Source organism: Columba livia, chromosome 4, assembly GCF_036013475.1.
Source record: "Columba livia isolate bColLiv1 breed racing homer chromosome 4, bColLiv1.pat.W.v2, whole genome shotgun sequence".
In the NCBI taxonomy this organism is placed as follows: Eukaryota; Metazoa; Chordata; class Aves; order Columbiformes; family Columbidae; genus Columba; species Columba livia.
This window is the reverse complement of record NC_088605.1, coordinates 51832250-51851181: the sequence shown is the minus strand read 5'-3', so window position 1 is coordinate 51851181 and position 18932 is coordinate 51832250. Positions and strand designations below refer to the sequence as shown.

Below are 18932 nucleotides of genomic sequence, written 5' to 3'. Positions count from 1 at the left end.
CATTGACTAAAGCAAACTCCTCCATTGACCTGGCTTCATCTGGGGTCTCAGGGGTACAGGGCTCCCCAGGACAGCCTCCGGCAGAGTAGACAGAGACAAAGAACGCATTCAGTAATTCTGCCTTCTCTGTACCTTCTGCCACCAGGGCACCCACCCCGTTCATCAGTGGGCCTACATTGCCCTCTGGTATTAGTTTTATCTGCTATGTATTTGAAAAAGTTCTTTTTGCTGTCCTTGACCCCTCTCGCCAGCCTTTTAGTCACCTTCAGTAGGTGTCACCTTCTTCACTTGCAGTTGCTTGGGGTGAACAGCGGTCACAGGAAGTCAGCTCAGGGATCCTGTGAGGCCAGTCTTGGTCATCAGTAGCACAAAGCTCTGCTCATGATCCCCATACAGTTTGTCTAAAAGTTTAATGTATTTTTGTGGAGGACAGTGTGGGCCAGTGTGATCTGTTGCTGTTTTTTCTGTGTGGAGGAAAAATTGTTTTTTTCCTTGATGTGTTGCTTGGAGTCAACCTTTCTGTTCTATGTTCTGAGGGAAAAAATCTGGGGAAGAAACAATCCTATGTACGTTAACCAGTCTGCTTTTAAGTCTGTAATTGAGGAAGTGCTATTTTGTATTTATTGTTGCACTCCTTTGAAAGGCAGAAGAAAACAAAACAAAACCACTCGTCCAAAGAAACCTCCTTCCTTATTAATAATGTGACATTTCTGAGGTGTCCAGAAGGTTTGTGCATACTGATGTCCATATACATTCCCACAGGTGATGCTCTAAATGAGAGCAAGCTCCTTTTTCCAGCTCTCTGATCATCTGAGATACATTGTGTAAAGAACTATATAGTTGCAAAATGGATACCAGACTGAAGAACTGCTAAGAAAAATGGTTGAAACTCTATTTTAGCACCTTGCTCTGAGTGTCCTTCAAGGCTTCTGTATGACCTTTTACCCCTCCAGTAGGATTTTTTTGTTTAACCCTTCAGTTCAATTTAGGATGACCTGCATTCTTACTCTGAAATAATCCTACTGAGAAATATTGCTCAGTATTTATTACAACACTCTACTCTGTGGGCCAGAAAAACAGAATCTGAGAATGGGGTTTCTTACCCATATTTTGTTGATTTGAAAAATCAAGCTGCAGCCAGGGGCCATCCTTCAGGATGCTATGTTTGTGGCATTGCGCATGTTAAAAATGATCCTGGGGATTTTTGGCAGGCTCCATGAGGATCATTTTTTTATTATTATTTTTACATGTACTGCTTTTTGACCAATAAATTAATAAAAGAACACACTCTGCTGAGACCTGGTAGGTCTTTAAGACAAAGAAACAAAAACTTTGAGAGAGGGACTGTGCATATGGAGGATCACTCAGGCTGAAAAGGCAGCAGCACCATGCAGCAACCAGCAGTTGCGTGTGTGCTCCAAGCAGTTTCTCTGCTGTTATGAGCTGTGGAAAAGAGGTAAGTAGACACAGGCACGGCACAACCTCCGACTCAATTTGCAAGTCTTTGCAGTGACCTCCTTGTTGATGAGGCATTGTTGATTGCTAATAGCCGCTGGGCCCTTCCTGCCCTCATTCATCATGGCCGGCGCGGGGCGGGCCGTCTCCGCCTGCGCATTCGGCGCATGTGCGGGAAGAGGGTGAGACCGTGAGGCTACCGCCTCATGACTAAGGGAGGTGTGAGCGCTGCGGCCCCTAGGTATGTGGCGTCTCACGTTGCCGCTGTGGCGGGGGGCGTGCGGCGCGGCCGTTGCTCGCGCGCAGAGCGGGCGGTTAACGGTCGCCGCGTTGTTCTCAGCGCCGAGCGGGAGCCCCGGCGGTGGGTACGAGTGGCTGGCGCAGTCGGCGCCCGTGCACTGGGCGGAAAATGGACTGGTGGCGCTGCAGGCGGCCACGGGGCTGCCTTGGTGGGCCGCCATCGTGTGCGGCGCCGCCCTGCTCCGCACAGCCGTCACCTTGCCGCTCGCCGCGCACCAGGGCCGGCTCCTGGCCAAGGTGGGTTCCCTGTGTCTTGAGGGTGGTGGTGGTGCATCCCCTCGCTCAGAGTGCCCTTGCTGTGTTGTGTGAGGGACCGACGGTCACCGCCAGCAGCTCTCAGGGTGCTCTGGGCGGAATTGCAGGTGGCCTGCTGTGGCAGACAGGACAGTAGTTCCTCGTGAGGGTGGCATTCTGTAACAAAAGGGGGGTGGTTTCTCTTGTGTGGTGCGAGTGTCTTTTTACAAAACCGCTGTTGTGTGGTCATGGCTGTAGTATCCCCTTTTACCGGCATTTGCTTGTGCTGCCTGTTGGCCTCATGTGGTGAAGGGCACTGCAACGCATGAGAGGTCTTTCTGTTCTTATAAACGTGTATTGTTTTTTACTTGGACACATTTAAGTCTAAATAAAACCAAAAAATGGGGATGTGTTTCTTTACAGTAGCTATATGTAAATCAAGGTGCTTTAGTGTGAGAGTTAAATGGTGTATGATAGGGACTTTCTGTGACTTGCTGTGTTAACTTAAAGCTCTTACTAAAGCTGCTCCAGTAAAAATTTGAAGTGAACTAGCAGTTTCAAAATACCTGTCTTTCTTCAAAAGTAAGTGAAACAGCTTAAGTTACTAAAGAAGTTATATGCTGTGCCTACAGTGGTAGAGGAACTAGTGGTATGAAGCAAGGCAACACGAACTTTTTGTGTTATTTTTTTAATCGACCAATGGGGACTTCAGGGTGGTACATGACAGCTGCTAGAACTTGAGTCTGATTTGGAATCAGGTGGATCTTTGTCCTTCACGGGTGCACTGTCTGTGGGTAATAGTGGCAACGGTCAAGCTGGTAAATGCAGCTTGTTCCTTGGACAATGGGTGTTCTTCAATGACTATCGTTCAGGAAGTATTACTGTAGAAGAGTTATATTTTAATTCTTTTCTTGCGGAGTGTTTGAGGCTTTGTGTGGGTGTTGGTTTTTTTGGGGGGTTATAGGGTTTTTTTGTCATTTGTTTTTGGTGGTTTTGTTGGTTTTGTGGGGATTTTTTTTCTGTGGCTTGTGTTTGGTTTTTTGTTTTTCCTCCTTGGTAATACTTGTTCATTATTTCTTTTTGTTGCAAAAGCTAATATTGTAGCACACTCTTGTATAGTGGGATCTCTTCTTATTCCTCAGGGCAGTGACTTTGGTGATTGCAGTCTTGCTGGGCTTCAAATCTTTTGAGGTAGCATTAAATGTATGGGGTTTTTTTATTAAATAGCTGGTCACAGTTTCTAAATGAAGATAGAAAGAAGTTTATTAAGAATTAAATATAAAATCTAATTATGTGTTTATTTCATTTAATAAGATTATTTTTGTAAGATTGTTATTGCAAGTACTTTTTATTAGTGTCTTCATATGTTAATTTTGTTTAAAGATTAAAGGTGTTCAGCTTTGCACTTTATCCTTCACAGTTGTTTTTCATGTCTGTACAGTGTCGGGTGGGGAGAGGAAGCGGTTGTTACATGGAACTGTGCATAAACATTTTTCCTTTTCTTTAGCTAGTTGGAAAATTTGCAGCCTGAGATTAAAAAGCTAGCTGAGCACCTTCGCTATGAAGTTTCTGTTCATGGAAGGCAGTTGGGTTGGTCTGAAAAGGTTGCCAGGTAAGAAAACTGATTGGATATCCCATATAAATCCATTCCAGATTTGGCAGGGAGAGAAAGTCCTACAAACTTTATAAATAGATTATGTTCTTGACCAAAGCTTAGATTTTCCTACCACTTCCCTGACTTGTTTGTGTATGTTTGTATTGCTTGTCAGGGCGTATCTGTTTTAAAGTCCTGAATCTGTGATGGGCTTATGATTATAGGGCCAAATACAGGATTCTTTTGTGGTCTTTTCTTGTGACTAAAGTTTCCATAGCTATTGGAGTATCTAAATGTTGTTAGGAACTTGACGCTTGCATGGTTATAAAGGAACAGGACTGGGAGTTGGCAAAGGAGAGAGGCATGTTTAAAGAGGAAAGAACTTCAGTTTTTCTAGTTACACCTAAATAAGCCAGTTTGATATGCCTGTAGAACACTTATTTCAGATTTTGGGAAGTTACTCTATTACAGGTATTGTAAGATGTTTTTTGGTTTTGTTTGTTTTTGTTTTTTTCTAAAAGGTTCCATTTTAAGAGAAACCTACGAAGGATTATTACAGAACTCTACATTCGAGACAACTGTCATCCCTTCAAAGCTACTTTATTGGTGTGGGTGCAGATTCCTATGTGGGTTAGCGTGTCCCTCGCTTTGTGCAACTGCAGTGTTGGTACCATGGACTCAGAAGGTAATTAATCTGAACAGACATACTTTTAAGAGTCATTTTTCCTTCAGTTACTATTTTTATAGACACTTCGTTGGTTAAATAACACAATCTCCTGAGCTTGATAAATAAGCTGATCTAAATACTACTTCAGTACTAGATTTTTAAGCTTAGCATAGTTTAAGCATAGATAAATATATGATTAAAATGTTTTTCAAGTATTTTTATTAGATACATTGTATATGTACTAGATTAAACCACAGTTCATTAATCAAAGAACTTGTGTCTGGACCACAACTCTACTTTTATTTGGTTTGAACTATTTTAGCAGGTATTCACAGCATGCAAAGTGTCACTGATCTCTACATACATGCTCTCTGTGTTCGTAATAGTGTTGTGAGCTTTGTAAGATGCGTCTTTAAAAGCTGTATTTGGGTCTTAGCTCTGGGAAACAATGAAACGTTTTCTTGGGCCATGCTGGCACTCAGTTGTTCAGTGGTTTTCTGAAGATGGTTACTAGGAAAAGAAAAATCTGTCTTGAGATTTTTCAGGTTCACAAGGTAAATATATGTAGCAAATTATGTTACCCATGCTACAGTACATTCTCTATTGATTTGTATTTTTTCGTTTCATGTGAAGTACTATAGACAAGTTGAACGTGTGGGTTATTTTTAAATAAAAGTACAGATATTTTAATTTTTTAGAAAAGATTTTGTAGTTTGTTCTTCTGAACAAAAATGTGAGAAATTGGTTTGTTATTAAGAAAAATAAAATTATTTTAAAAACATAAAATATGTAGTCACTGTAGGTTACTGCACTACGTATTTTTCTCATTGACATGTAAAAAGGTGCTTCAGATCAAGCTAGTTTTTCTCACTGGTTTACACGAATTGCTGGTTGTCATGAGCTAACTGGGACCTTGGCCTGCATCACCCATCATTTTTCACTTGCATTGATAGCACACTGCCTTGACATGTGATCTGTTAAACCAACTACTTTAGTAGTATTTTTCCTGTAGATAAAATGTACCTAGAAACTTGGATGATTTGACTGTAATATATGCTACAAGTTTGACTAACTTGAGGTAGCAAGTCATACTTCTGTTTTTTCTTTAAACTCTTCTTGTAGTTCAAGAACAGTTTTCAGCAGGTGGAGTGTTGTGGTTTAGAGATCTCACGGCACCAGAGTCCACATGGATCTTGCCAGTTGCCCTCGGGCTCATGAATTTGCTGATAGTGGAGGTATGTTGGGTGGAATATATAGGATGATTGTAAAGGGATAATTGTTTTTATAGCATTGAAAGACAATATTACCTGGTTATAAAACATGCTAACATAGTGATAACTTTGGATTATGAGTGGTTTAAATTCATTGTGCAGAACTGAAAAGTAACTTAATTGTTCTGTGCATTTGAATGTGTGGGTGTCTTGTTTAGAGATGACAAATCCTGATGTGACATTTCTCAGATGCTTTATTTCCTTTACTTGGGGCTCAGTAAAATGTAGTCTTGAATATGAAGCTTCTAATGATATTCTAATGAGCTTCCTGGGGTTTAAGCATCCAGAAGCATTTGTGGGTTTTATTGGTTTGTTCCTCCCAAGTAATTTGTTACTGCTTTGTGGTTGAAACTAACAGTATAATGTATTCTTAATACATTTAAAAATTCAGAACTTTTAAGATTGTCAGGGAGACTAATCAACAGAAACAGAAGGAAAAAAGAAGTCTTTGTTTCCTGTATTTTTGGGTAATTTAATGGAAATACTGTTCTTGTTTTTTTTTCTGTTAGATGTTCTCATCAAGCTGTAATCATCTGGATTTCATTCTTCTTTTTCTTCTATGTTGACTGAGACTGTCTTAGAGGGGGAAAAAGTCACTATGTGTAGAGCAGATTCTTCTTTCATTCCTTTATCTATCGACTGGGTTTGGTCTGTTTTCTGTTCATGGCCTTTCTCAGAGGGCTGTGCTTCAGGCTGAGGCGTTGAAACTTTTAGATGTGTGAAAGTGACTATGTAAAATTATGTTGCCTTCTCATGATTTAGTTGGGTAGTCTGCTAAGTTGGTACAATATTTTCTACTAAGGACTGAACATATAAAACATTGAAGATGTTAAATGAAAGATTGTAGTGGTACATTAATTGAAACGAGGGTGAGAAAGTGAAAATACATGAACCAGAGTGCTGAGTTAGAAGAAACCCTTCTGTTGCCTTTTTTTTCCTTTTACTTGTTTCAAAAATAATTTGTTTGTAATTGTGGGTCTCTCTCCCCTTTCTTTCAGATCTTTGCTTTGAAAAAGCAGGAAGTTTCCAGGTTCCAGAAGCTTGCTACTAATTTCTTTCGAGTGTTGTCAATAGTGATGATCCCTGTTGCTGCAACAGTCCCTTCTGTGAGTACGGTGTTTGCACGGTGAATCCCACTACCTGGGACTCTGTTATGTTCGTAGAGCTTAAAGAGCAGCCCAAATGCCTTATGTATTTAATAGACTATACTCTCTATCATAGTGTGCCCTAAATCAGATGTGTTCTCTGTGCATACATTTAAATTCTTAACACATATGAATTATTTTTGTCCAAGAGGAAAGAATCTGCAAACTTTCTGTTTCTAAACATCATTTTCACAAAGTAGGGCTTGGAATGAAATCCAGAGTGGATTAGCATCCTTCTTGTGATCTCAAAAACTGAAAGGAAAACTTGATAAAGGGACATAAAAATAAAGCTTTGCTAAGTGTTTGCTTACTCTCTGAGGAAAACAACATTGTTTTTAGATAAGGAAATTTTCCACAATCTTATTAAACCACTTTCATTGTTATACCAGGTGTTCTATTTCTGTTTATATTTGCAGTGGTTAGCAAAAACACAGCATCTAGCTGTTAGGCTCATTAACTTGTGGTCTGAAATATAGATGTTTAAACAAGTTTAATATTAATTCATGAACTGTTGTCAAACTTCAGTGTAGATTACTTTTTTCCCCCAGAACTGTTGAGAAAGAGTGAAAAATTCATTGGAAATTTAAGTCGTTATTGTTATTAAGTGGAGTGTCTTTAGGTGAGTTACTTTTCTCGGTAACTGGCAGTAACCAGTGGTTGTGGTTCATGAGGAGCTGCCCAAAATGGTAGTATTTTCGTTGCATCTGAGGAGGCTGAACTCATTATCTGTCTTTGCAGTCCATGGCGTTGTACTGGTTTTCCTCAAGCTTCGTGGGACTCTCACACAACCTGTTGCTGTGTTCTCCAACCTTTCGTCGACTGTGTTTCATACCAAGGACCAAATCTGACTCGGAGACTCCTTACAGGGATATTGTGTCTGCCTTCACTACCAAATACAATTTCAAGAAATGATGTAATTTGAAATGTTGGAAGAGCTGTCCCACAAAAGTTGCATGGGTAATTAAGTAGTGATATTTTATTTGAGATGTACTTATCTACTGTAAAATGGAATTATATTTATTTTCCAAATAAAGCATTGACTATCTGGTTGTAAAGAAGGATTTTTCAGCACAAATCTGTCTTTATTGGGAAGTTTCAAGGCTGGCGGTTCTGCAGTTAGAATGTTCAGTAATATGAGGTTGTCTCTTCAATTATCCTAAACTTAAGTTATCAGTTGATTTAATTTAGACACTGGTGCAGATTGATTTGTAACCAGGTATAATAATTTGATATTACAGTAGTTCATGTGATAGCATTCATAACTGTTCTGATAGCTGATTTCCTGTGACTGCAAAGTAAACTGATGTTTCATCTTTTGTGCATTAGCTTTGGAATTAGGCGGACAGGCTGCTTTTATAATTTCTGGTGATCATCTGTTGAGTGACAGCATTATGTTTCTTCCTGATCTCTTTTTCTGTGAATAAAATAGAGTGGCAGATGCTTATTGAGGCAAGTAGCAGCACTTTGAAAAAGAAAGAATGATTATAAGAAACCAAATATTTAATTCAACTGTATATCAAATATTTTTTTTATTTAAGTCCTAAAGCTAAATTGCAAATATTTTATGCCTTAAAGGATCTGTGTTCAATATAGGCACTTCCTGTAAGGGTATTCAATTCACATTTCGCCTTGCTTTGCGTACATCTCAAGTCAGCAGACTGCATTGTTGTGAAACTCCTGCATGCACAGAAGTCTCTGCAAGTCTGATCTCATTAAGAAGTCATCTTTTTTCCCTTATAAAAGCAGAAACATAATAGAGGGCAAAGCATCATGTGGATTCTTTGCTGTTGAATGGTTGTCGTAATGCAGAGTCAGGATGATTCATGCTGTATCTCTTAAAAGTTAGTGCTCATTAATCTTTGATAATAGGAAGTGATTTTTAAATGATGTGGTTTTTTGTCACTAGAGAAAATGAATTAGCCCTGGGAGAGAGAAGCAGATAGAAGACCAGGCAGATGTAGACAACAGTAACAAGTCAATAGTCACATGTCTTTGTCATAGTGGAAAGAAGTAGTCCTTTGTTTTATGTATTTGGTTAGGTTGTTCCCTGTCATCCTGACTCTGAGCAAAAGATGGGGGTTTATCAAAGTTTGGCATGTTATGAACTTTTAGTTGTCATACTGCACTTCCATTTTTTCTTAATCACAAATCCTTAAACAAACAAACAACCTTTTTAAAGCATAAAACTGGGAGCATATTCAGTATTATGGATGGTGTATTGCCAGTTACTATATAGGTCAAGATGAGAATGTGAATTTGTGGTCCTACACAGGTGATGCTGAATTTCTAGTAGCATCCCATCCTAAGAAGCAACAGACTGATTGTAGCCTGGTCTGTCATATCAGGGGCTCAGTGATCCTTTTATCTACCTGTTCCTTCTTATAAATCCCTGACTTGCATGGGGTTTTTTTCCCACCTGTATGCATAGTGTGTTTAATAACATACTGCATTAATCTCTATAATTTTTAGAGAAGAGCAGCAATTGAAGTTTAAAGTTACACTGTTCCAGAATATGTAGGCCTGAATTTTTTTGGTTGCTATTGATTACTATTTCCGTAAGGCTAATGGCAAACTTGCTGTTCTGTAATAAGGTTTATTTCCTCAAAAGATATTTCCTTTCTTTTTGACATTTTAGTCAGATGTTGTAGTCTCATTTGCAAACATGTATGCAATTTTTTAATACAAGAAGATAGTTTGATCTTTTAGTGAGTAGGTACATGTACAAGATTTTGAAGGCTGGTGTTTGAACTTATTATGTTTTGTCCTTTTAAGTGTTGTGGAATGACTTGCTTCACAATATTGATACCAGGTCTGGCTGCATGGAGGAAGGAGGCAGTGAAGCTCAGTGAGATACAGTGCTCTTGATTTTACTCATAGAATTATAGAAAGAGTGACTTTGTATGCTTTTTGGCCTGAAATAGTATAGCATGATTTAGTGATTTTGTTAATCCTCCTATTGAAGCCAAAGGCAGGTTTTTCCTTTTCTAAAATGGCAACAGGGTAAGACCTCAAGGGCACAGTTGATAATTTTCTTATGCTTGGAGTAGTCTCATGGAGTCTCTACATTGGTCTCATATAACTAAACATGTCAGGAGAGAGCCCTTCTTATTTCCGATAGATTTATAATTATTTTATAATAAATTTCACTGAGGTAGATTGTGTGATATATGTTTTGTTTGTTTTTTATTTTGATTTGGTTTGGTTTTGTTGTTTTGTTTTTCTTCTGAGTAGAACATTCAGGTATAGCATTTGCTAAATACACAACAAAATACTCAAAATTAATAAAAACTCAAAAGTGTATATAGAAGCACCCTAAGGTATTAGATTTAATAGGAACTTGCCTCACAGGTAAGCATTTTTAGAGTTAAGCATAAGAAAGGTCTGGAATGTTTTCAAATCTAACAAAAATCTGCAAGACTAAATGCAGACTCAGACTTTTAGGACTAATAAGGAAGTGCTCAGGAGGTGACTTAATCCACATGTGTGTTGTTTTTCTTGTTTGCTGCACTTTCTTCTGAAGTACCTGTTGCTGGGTGCTGCTAGAGGCACAGGGGAGGATGACAGACACAGTTTGGGTACAACTGGGGCCATTTGTGGCATGGAAAGCTTGTAATTTCTGCCATGGTGACTTTGCAAGCTGGAATTCTCTGTGCTGACTCTGACCAACTCCAGTGCTCTCTATGACAGGGCAGTTGCTCTTGTGTCATTTACTCATTCAGATAAAATGGCCAAGAAGACTTATTCATGTTTAGAAAATATTTGCAGTTGTCAGGCTGATCTTTTGAGTTTGGAAAATATTAATGGTCTGGTTTTTGTCCTTTCTCCTTACTTTTATGAGTAGTCAGAGTCTGAGATATTAGGCAGGTGTGGAGATCTATTTTGTCTCATTTGTACATCCTTGATCCCCCATCTACATGGTAGAAGTCCAGGAAGGCTGAAGCTGTTTTATGTTGGTGATTATATTATTATTATTCCTCTCTGGAAGGGCATTCAGTCTTTGCTCTGGGGTTTACTATTGTTTCTGTGTTGTAAAAGAAATGCGTATGGAACTAAGGCTGGGAGGTCTTTAAAATCCAGATGGTTCAGACTGAAACAAGAAAGAAAGAGAGAGAGACTCATTAGTTTACATGTGATTTTTTTTTTTTTTTTTTTAAAGTAAATATGAGGCACAGCTATTTAACTGGTTGCCACCTGGCTTTTGGAAAGACATCATTCTGGGCTACTTTGGCCAAGGAATTTCAAATTGGCTAACACCTGGTAAAATATGTGCAAGGCACACAATAGTTTATTATCTTTTTTGTGGAACAGATACTGTCACAAATGAAACTGCTATTCCTCAGAAACACGGAATGTAATAGAGGAACTATGATACACCACTGTGGAGAGCATAGCACAGATCATGGTTTATACAACTGACTTAACATAGACAGTTTTATGAAGACAACTATGTTCCTTTGAAGGATCAGGTAGGAGTACTTAGTTTTAACATATCTGTTGTGAAGGTAAGAATTTGGGTTTTTTTGGCAATTCAGTACCTCTAATGTAAGAGTTATTATGAGAGGGATTCTAGTTCTTTTGATATATGTATGGGAATTGCAGAAGATTGGGCGAGGAGAAGAAAGGTAATCATGCTCAAGTGACCCACAGCTGGGGTATAAAGAAAGCACATCCATCACACTAATTGTTTTACTGACCTTGTGTGCTTGACAAGCAGAACCTCTGTGTGAGATAACATAGGCCTGAGAGAAACCCTACGGTACCTTATCATGTCTGAGATCCTGCTTTGTTTTGAGAAAGAGCAGAGCACAGCAAGAGGCTGCATCTGCTCTAAGCCTTTAAATATAGGTGAGCATACCCAGCCTAACGATCTTCCAGCAGGGCTAAACTTATCAGCACCCGAGTCCCTGCTTACATCGCCTCTGCCTGGGAGCTTAGGTGCGGCTACAGAGATCCCCCAGTAGAGAGATAACTAAAATAAAACTTGCTCTTTCAATTGCATTCATGGCCTCTGGCTCTTCTTGCGACATGCCTGTGCTTGTGTGCTAGTTTAACTGAAGTGAATCCTAGAGAGAAATTTTTGCAGCCCTCTGAGTTTTGGTTATCTGCAGGTTCACAAGTTTCCTGGGAACAAATAAACTGTACTATCTATCTTGTTCCGGCTGTGCCAGGTACCAAAGTGACAGAATTCTGTTTTATAAAATGTAGCTGCATTCACAGTAAAGTTTCTAGCTTTTGTTGCAGTTTAATTTTCTGAATATGCAAAATAAGAGGTTGTCACGGAGACACCCCACAGGTCAATTTAAGGGACAACAAGGTCCAAAAACAACTTTTATTGAACCGGTGAAAAAACAGGGTTTTAGCACTCCAAAAGTGACTTAAATACAGGTTCGGATATCAGTTGAGGAAAATTATTGAGACAGCAGCTAATACAACAGGCGGTCCACAGTGTGCATGCACGTGGCTTTACCCAAAACAATGCCGGAGCCGTCCCTGAGTCCCGGAGGAATACACACTTGCCTAAACACGGTGCAGGATTATTTTTAAAGAGATACACGCACTTGTAGTGAGTACGGGAAGTGTACACTCACGATTCTGCGAGGGTAAATTTATAATACGCTCGCAGTCCTGCGAGAGTTAATTTACTTACACGTGCAAGTGTGCACGGAATCCTACACGTGCTTACGTGGGAGCACGGGAGGAAAATACACTCGCGATTGTGCGAGGGGCTCTCGGCGGCCACTCGCGATTGTGGGAGGAAATAATTTATACACATGCTCGTATTGGGCACGGAAAGTTACACGTGCAAGTGTGCACGGAAGGAAAATACACTCGCGATTGTGCAAGGAAATAATTTAAAGTACGTGTGCAAATGTGCACGGAAAGTTACATGTGCATATGTGCACGGAAGGAAAATACACTCGCGATTGTGCGAGGATTAATTTTACACGCGCTCATATGGAGCGCGGAAAGTTATACGTGCATATGTGCACAAAAAGTATAAATATACTCGCAATCCTATGAGAAGTTTTACTTACACACATAGCGGCAAGGCAAGCGGAGTCCCCATCCCGGGGAGGGGGGCTCTCGGCGGCAGCATCTTGCTCGTGCTCCGAGAGACCCGCGGCAACGGGCGGAGTCTCGGCGAGAGTCCCGTTTTTATACTGGCTGATCAGATCTGACTGTAGGCATTCTGGGAGCTTCTCTGCACCCCTACACTGTCTGTTGGTGCCCCTGAAGCCTCCAAACATCACCCACACTGGGCGCGGCTCAGTGTCCCTCGGCACTCCCTTCTCCTAATGACCCTGGCCAGGGTGCTCTGGGGCCAAACAAAAGAAGCTGTTAGCCTCAAGTAGCAGAGAAAGAGGGAGATGTGCCCACTCCTTCCATACTGAAAGAGGGAGGGGGAGAGAGGGGGGGTTGCATTCTGCCACAGAGGTGCACCTGGGTATTTGAGGGGGAAGAAAAAGCAGAAATTGTGGTTTTCAGAACACTGGTTAAATGGAAAATTTGGTGTGGTTCCAAGTTGTCAATTCATAGAGTTATTTCCTGAAATATCCTGACTCTAAAAATAAGGAAGACTAGATGTTTCAGTTTTTTGTTTGTTTGCAGGTTTTGGTTTCATTTTAGTTTTGTTTGTTTTTCATTTCTGAAACATGTAGCCATTGTTGACATCATGCTTTAGCTGTAAATACAGACTGTAGTTCTTCATGTCTAGCCACACCCTTGCATTACAGTAGCTACTGTACTTCATTTCATGTCATGCCAATGGAAGAAGTGTCTTAGTCTTTCCGTTTATTGCTGGAGCAGACAGTGAGTCAGATCTCAGAAATTTCTACATTTGATTAAATTAATGGTGTCTGTCAACATAATCCCCAACAATCAGTTTTCTGTAAAATAAAAACAAGCTTCTAATTTATGTTTAGTTTCTGAACTTCAGCCAGTAGACCCTGTTCCACAAATACTTTATATACTTTTAAGTACAATCAGAAGCACTGGAATTTCTAAACTTTTTTCTGGGGGCGGGGGGAACACACCACCTCCCAAATAAAGTAGAAGTTCCATAAACGCCAGGAATTTCTTAAGAACATTAAGCTGATCTTCAAACAGTAGCAGAAATAAGGAAAGTTCAGTAACTATTTCACTATTTCTACTTCATCATATTGGATGAAAAATCTGGAAAAAGGGACTATTAAATAACATTAGACACGAAATATACATGGATTTCAACCTCAAAGCTGTTGAAGAAAACAGATGGGTCAATTGTAAAATAAGCTGTAAGACAGGAAGTAAATGTTCCACCCTGGGTTGACGAAATCCATGCGCCTCATACATGCTTCAGTCTTGTCTGAGAACAGATACTGCAAGGCTGGAAAGAGGGAAAAGTATTTTGTTAAGAAAACAGTATATATTTTTCTGTAAGGAATGTTTAACGAAGAATTGTTGTTTTTACATAACTGAGGGCCTGGTGCCTGACCACAGCAGGGGGGAAGGACCAAGCTACATAGGACTATGAATCCTTAATGTAAAACACAGTCTTTTCCCAGAATATATTCTGACACCTGTATAAATACCGATACCTGTATTTACGAGCTAGTTTAGGGGGAAGTGTAACCGAAGTACCAGGAATCCATATTGATAAGGGAACGGTATTGTATGCGTTGGGGTAGTCTGTAAACCCTGAAGTACCCAACCAATGGAGAACAGGGGAGGGAAATTGTGGCCAGGATTTTGGAGGGATATAAGCAGGGGCTTTTTTCCCTGTTAGGTGTGCCTACCTTTAGGTAGAACACCCGGTCTTGCAAAATCGTTATTAAAATATGCTTTGCAGAGAGATCCTGCCTGGGCCTATTATATTTGCAAAATAATTCTTTCCTACGCTTTCCTACATACATTTATACACACACACCCCATCCTATCTTTCTTTTAGCCTTTCCACCACTTCCACGATTTTAAGAAAAAATGTTAGCTGATAGTTTTAAGATTAAAAGTGGTGGCAGTTCAGTGATTTGACCACAATTAAGAAATTTTTCCTGCTGTCAGTGAACTTTTTTTGGATTCCTTTTGAGTTAAAAGTAACACTAATACTGAGTGCTGAATAATCATGCTTCGGTTCTTATAGAAAGCTATGATTCCTGTTTCAACCTCATGAGACGAAGGAAAATAATGTTGAGATCATGTTCCATGTAGTTTGAGTCTAGTTCTGTACTGATTGATAGTTTAATTGGTACATGCTATAGTGACAAGGCCTACACACTGACAGATCTAAAACAAAACCTGAGCTTCTTGTGTAGGTAAGTCACAAGTAGACAGCCTTACTTTGCAGACACCAGTTGCTTAAATGGATAACAGGCTGTGACGTCCTGCCCTCGGGTATGAGTGAGGGGAGAAGTGACTCAGGTTCGTGGGTCATCCTCTTCCCCCCCCCACAGCTGGAAAACAGTACACACAGTACTTAAGGTCCGCAAACAAAAGGCTTTTATTTCACAGCTTGGGCCAAATGGTATATGATTCAGTGGCAGGAGGATTTATGTTATTACAGATTCAATCGGTAAACATTAAAAGTTTGTGGCATATGTGGGGCTGTAAATCTTACGTTACTATGTTACGTATAAAAAGGAAAGCAAAAATGTAGAAGTATGGGAAAGAGAAAAGAGAGAAAAAGATTTCACCATCCTTATGGCTCTGCTTTATGTGTGATGGAGTTGTAGTCTCGGGTCCAGTGATGTGCAGTGTCCTCTGGTGTCTTGTTGTCTTGTTCAGTTCATGTGGTGGGCAGAGTGGTCCTCAGGATGGTGGGTGGGCACCGCCAGTGCTTGTGCACGGTGGGCCTTAATAGCCCTCTGGGTTGCCTGCTTGCATAACTTTTGCTCTTTTGTGGAGGTGTTATTGTGAAAGAGAGAAAAGTCTGGGGGGAAGGGGTGATCGCAAAAGATCGACAAGTCTCGGGCCATATTTGAAGGGTCTCAGCTTTACCCTTTGTGCCATGCTGGGCGTAACAGAAGGTGGAGCTATGTGCCCTCTGGCACATCCCCCACCTCCTGTATCAGTCAGCCAGCCTGGTCTGTGGCTCATTGGCTTGTCATTGGTATGTCAATTGCAATTCACCCTATACTGAATATATAATCTCCTGTGCCTGGATGAACTGTTTTTGCCACAATGTTTTGGCCGTTATCCTTATAATGACACAGGCCAAGAGTAGAAATGAGCTCATAGCACTTATTGATTGATTAATGTCAGGTGTGACACATTCAGTGTGAGGAATCATTGATTGATTAATGTCAGGTGTGACACATTCAGTGTGAGGAATCATTGATTGATTAATGTCAGGTGTGACACATTCAGTGTGAGGAATCTTTGATTGATTAATGTCGGGCATGACACATTCAGTGTGAGGAATATCCATGTGAAATTGCAAGACTGAACATAACATTTTATTCTGTAGCTTGCTTGCTCTGTAATTTTTGTCCCTTTCTCCCTGAAGCCTGTTAACTGTGCTTACTAAAAGTATCTTGAAGCATATCTGAAAATCATGATGAGCTTCTATACGTGTCTGGATATTATTCTTTAACTGGTAAGAGAAATTATATCCAAAACCAGTAACTGCTTTTTACATAAATTCCATAGACTTCATCTCTGTTTAAGGAAAAGGAACAGGAGAATGTTCCATTTTATAGGAAAACTTCTCCTAGTCTGTTTTGCTAAGCCTTTAAATTAGCATTAGTTAATTATACATTATCCACGTCTTTGCTCCTTTTTTCCTCTTTGATTTACGAATACCTCTCTTGTCTGCTTTTTTCTTGATCAGAAACACTATAATAATTGTGTAGATTAATATGTGTATGTGGATTTTTTTTAAGGTATTTTATGAGTATGTGCCCTCCTTACCCTGAAAACTGACATGTTTAATTTCAATTGCTTGATTTTAAAATATGATAATGATTTTTAAATAATTATAGACTTGTGTGTTTTGCGTAAATACTGGCTTTTACTTAGAGCTTCTCCTTTGATAAAATGAAGGGTAAAGAGTTAAGTATTTATTTTAGGTTTTTAAAGGATTCCAAGTTTCTACTTTGATGTAAACTAAATGAACAAAATATTGGGACCAAAATTTTTAATACAGCATATGAAGCATTTATTGAAATAGTGGTAGTGGCTTAGCAAACTGAAGGGTAAGTAATTGCTCCATGTCCCCACCAGTTCTGTTACTTGCATTTCTTAATCTTGCTGCTCTTTTCCTTGGTCAGCCACTTCACCATTTGTTGTGTGATGGAGTTGTAGAATCCTTTTTCTCCTACAGTTGTATTTTGGCAACCTTGGCAAACAAATCTAGCCTTTCAAAAGGGTATCAAAAGTTAAGTTTCCATAGGAGGACATTGATCTAATTGGTATCACTAACAATATGTTGCAACACTCTGCAGATTATATATATGTATATGCTCACACAGTTGTAACTTTACAGGTAGGGAGAAGTATGGTTTCTGACTGATTAGAACAATTCTGGAGAAAAAGCAAACTGCAGATACCGTACCAATAATTGTACAGATTTGGCTGTTTTACCTGTGGACATGTTTTTACTGTCTGGTTGTGAATCTCAGAACATCAATTATATAGCTGATAAATCTGTCTGCTGCCAGAATAATTCTTAGACCAGAAAAACCTCATGTGTGTGAAACTGTAAGTTAAATGAGGCAGCAAAAAGCATCTTATCTAATGATATCTAAGAACTCAAAAACTGCAGGTAAGGAGCTCACGGTGCAGGGTCAGAACTGATAGCTAAAGCCCTTTCTAGGGTTCTGTCAGATGTAGGAAATAGTTTCTAGATTTTTTGAGGGTGTTACAGATCTTTTGGAATGTCATATTGTCATTCTGACTCTGCTGAAGGTGTTAGAAGAAAAGGTTTTACAAAGGTGGAGCGAGGTTTTGGCTGGTAAGCAAGGCAGTAGGTGGAGCTGGTTCTCCGTGCAGCTCAAGAAGCAAAGTTCCCTTCCACTTCTTCAGCACGGTTAATTTTAAATGGGTTCAGGTTTCCATCTTGGGAACAGGGCATGCTGAAGCTTCTGGGCAGGGCATTAAGCCAGATACATCTTTTTGATAGAAAAAAAATTACATGGGACTTCTTGGGAAGCTTAAAGAGGGTCTTGAAACCGATAGCTGAAGAAACACCTCTCAGATCAACAAATCTGTCAGGAGACCAAGTGTTTAGTACATGAAATTGGCTTTTTTTTATTTGCCATTCTTCTCAGTGTATTTGAAAGTGTACCGCTTTCTAAGATTTGAGTCACCCTAGGGTTCGGAAGAAGTATCATCTTTGTTTTCTTTGGGATTATGTCTGTGCTGGAGCAAGCACTATGTGGCATATATGTGTAGAGAGAAACAGCATGCTTAGTAGAGTTACATACAGATATATAGATAAACTTGCACCATATATTTTCATAAATGTATTTTCCTATATGCTATTCCTATCATGTATCTGCTGAAGAACCAGAAGATCCTTGGTTGACCCAGCAGATATTTGTCAGGTACCGGTTTAAATGCAGGACTTTGTTGTCAGCAGTGATAAACATTTAGATTATATGCTTTGTGGCAATTAATTTGATATATCGGGTACTATTTGACTGTCCTTGTTTATTTCTGAAATCCCTGAGCATCCATTTACAGCAGAAAGATTGCTGTGCTGAACTCAAGCCGGCTTATACCTAGCTTTTGTCTGTGACTTTTATGAACTATTTTCTCTATCACAAATAGTCACTTTCAGGTCTGAGCAAACTGTACACTGTAGATAAATGTGAGAAGCTGTGTACAAATGAAAATTTTCACTCACATAAAACTTTAGCATTAACTTTGACACGGTTAGTTTGATGGCTTTACCGTATGAGCAAATCTTCAGTGCTATTTTAGCAATGTATGAGTGCCACATTCCGTTAACCTAAATGATCTTCACTTATTAATTTTTTTTGCAGCCTTTTAATTCTGCTTGACTCATGAAATCACACCCAAGGTCTGCCACAGCAAGTGAGAATAAGGTTCCTCTGAATGTATTTGGAGATTAATTTCTTGGAGCATTATTTTAGGTTAAACCTGAATCGGGATGAGGGTTGTTGAAATCATGCAGCTACATAGGGGGTAGTTTCAGTTAGTTAGTTTTAGGGGTTTTTTAGTTTTTTTTTTTGGGGGGGTGGGGTGGTTTGTCTGGTTTGGTTTGTTGGGGTTTGTTGTTGTTTGTTTGTTGTTGTTGGTTTTTTTAGTTTTAGTTCCTTCCTAAACTT

The 18932-nt window shown here is 39.5% G+C and overlaps 1 protein-coding gene and 1 long non-coding RNA gene across 2 annotated transcripts; one reads left to right on the top strand and one right to left on the bottom strand.

Moving 5' to 3' along the window:
- Window positions 1-1646: 1646 nt before the first annotated feature.
- On the top strand, window positions 1647-7724 carry LOC102095185 (cytochrome c oxidase assembly protein COX18, mitochondrial). The gene is made up of 6 exons (XM_021289995.2): window positions 1647-1992; window positions 3501-3601; window positions 4105-4268; window positions 5373-5485; window positions 6520-6627; window positions 7405-7724. Exons 1-6 carry the CDS (start codon window positions 1699-1701, stop codon window positions 7576-7578), a joined length of 954 nt encoding a protein of 317 aa, XP_021145670.2. The 5' UTR covers window positions 1647-1698; the 3' UTR covers window positions 7579-7724.
- A 2098-nt stretch (window positions 7725-9822) lies between these two features.
- LOC135579374 (uncharacterized) lies at window positions 9823-12937 on the bottom strand. The gene is made up of 2 exons (XR_010472342.1): window positions 12702-12937; window positions 9823-10753 (listed from the first exon to the last, which is right to left on the bottom strand). It is a non-coding gene; the product is annotated as an uncharacterized LOC135579374 (long non-coding RNA).
- Between the last annotated feature and the right edge of the window lie 5995 nt (window positions 12938-18932).

Bases quoted from the DNA above. Each gene is read 5' to 3' on its own strand.
- LOC102095185 (XM_021289995.2), top strand. From the start codon at position 1,699: ATGTGGCGTCTCACGTTGCCGCTGTGGCGGGGGGCGTGCGGCGCGGCC. The intron at 1,993-3,500 runs GTGGGTTCCCTG...TTCTTTAGCTAG, and splicing joins AGGGCCGGCTCCTGGCCAAG to TTGGAAAATTTGCAGCCTGA. The intron at 4,269-5,372 runs GTAATTAATCTG...CTCTTCTTGTAG, and splicing joins TGGTACCATGGACTCAGAAG to TTCAAGAACAGTTTTCAGCA.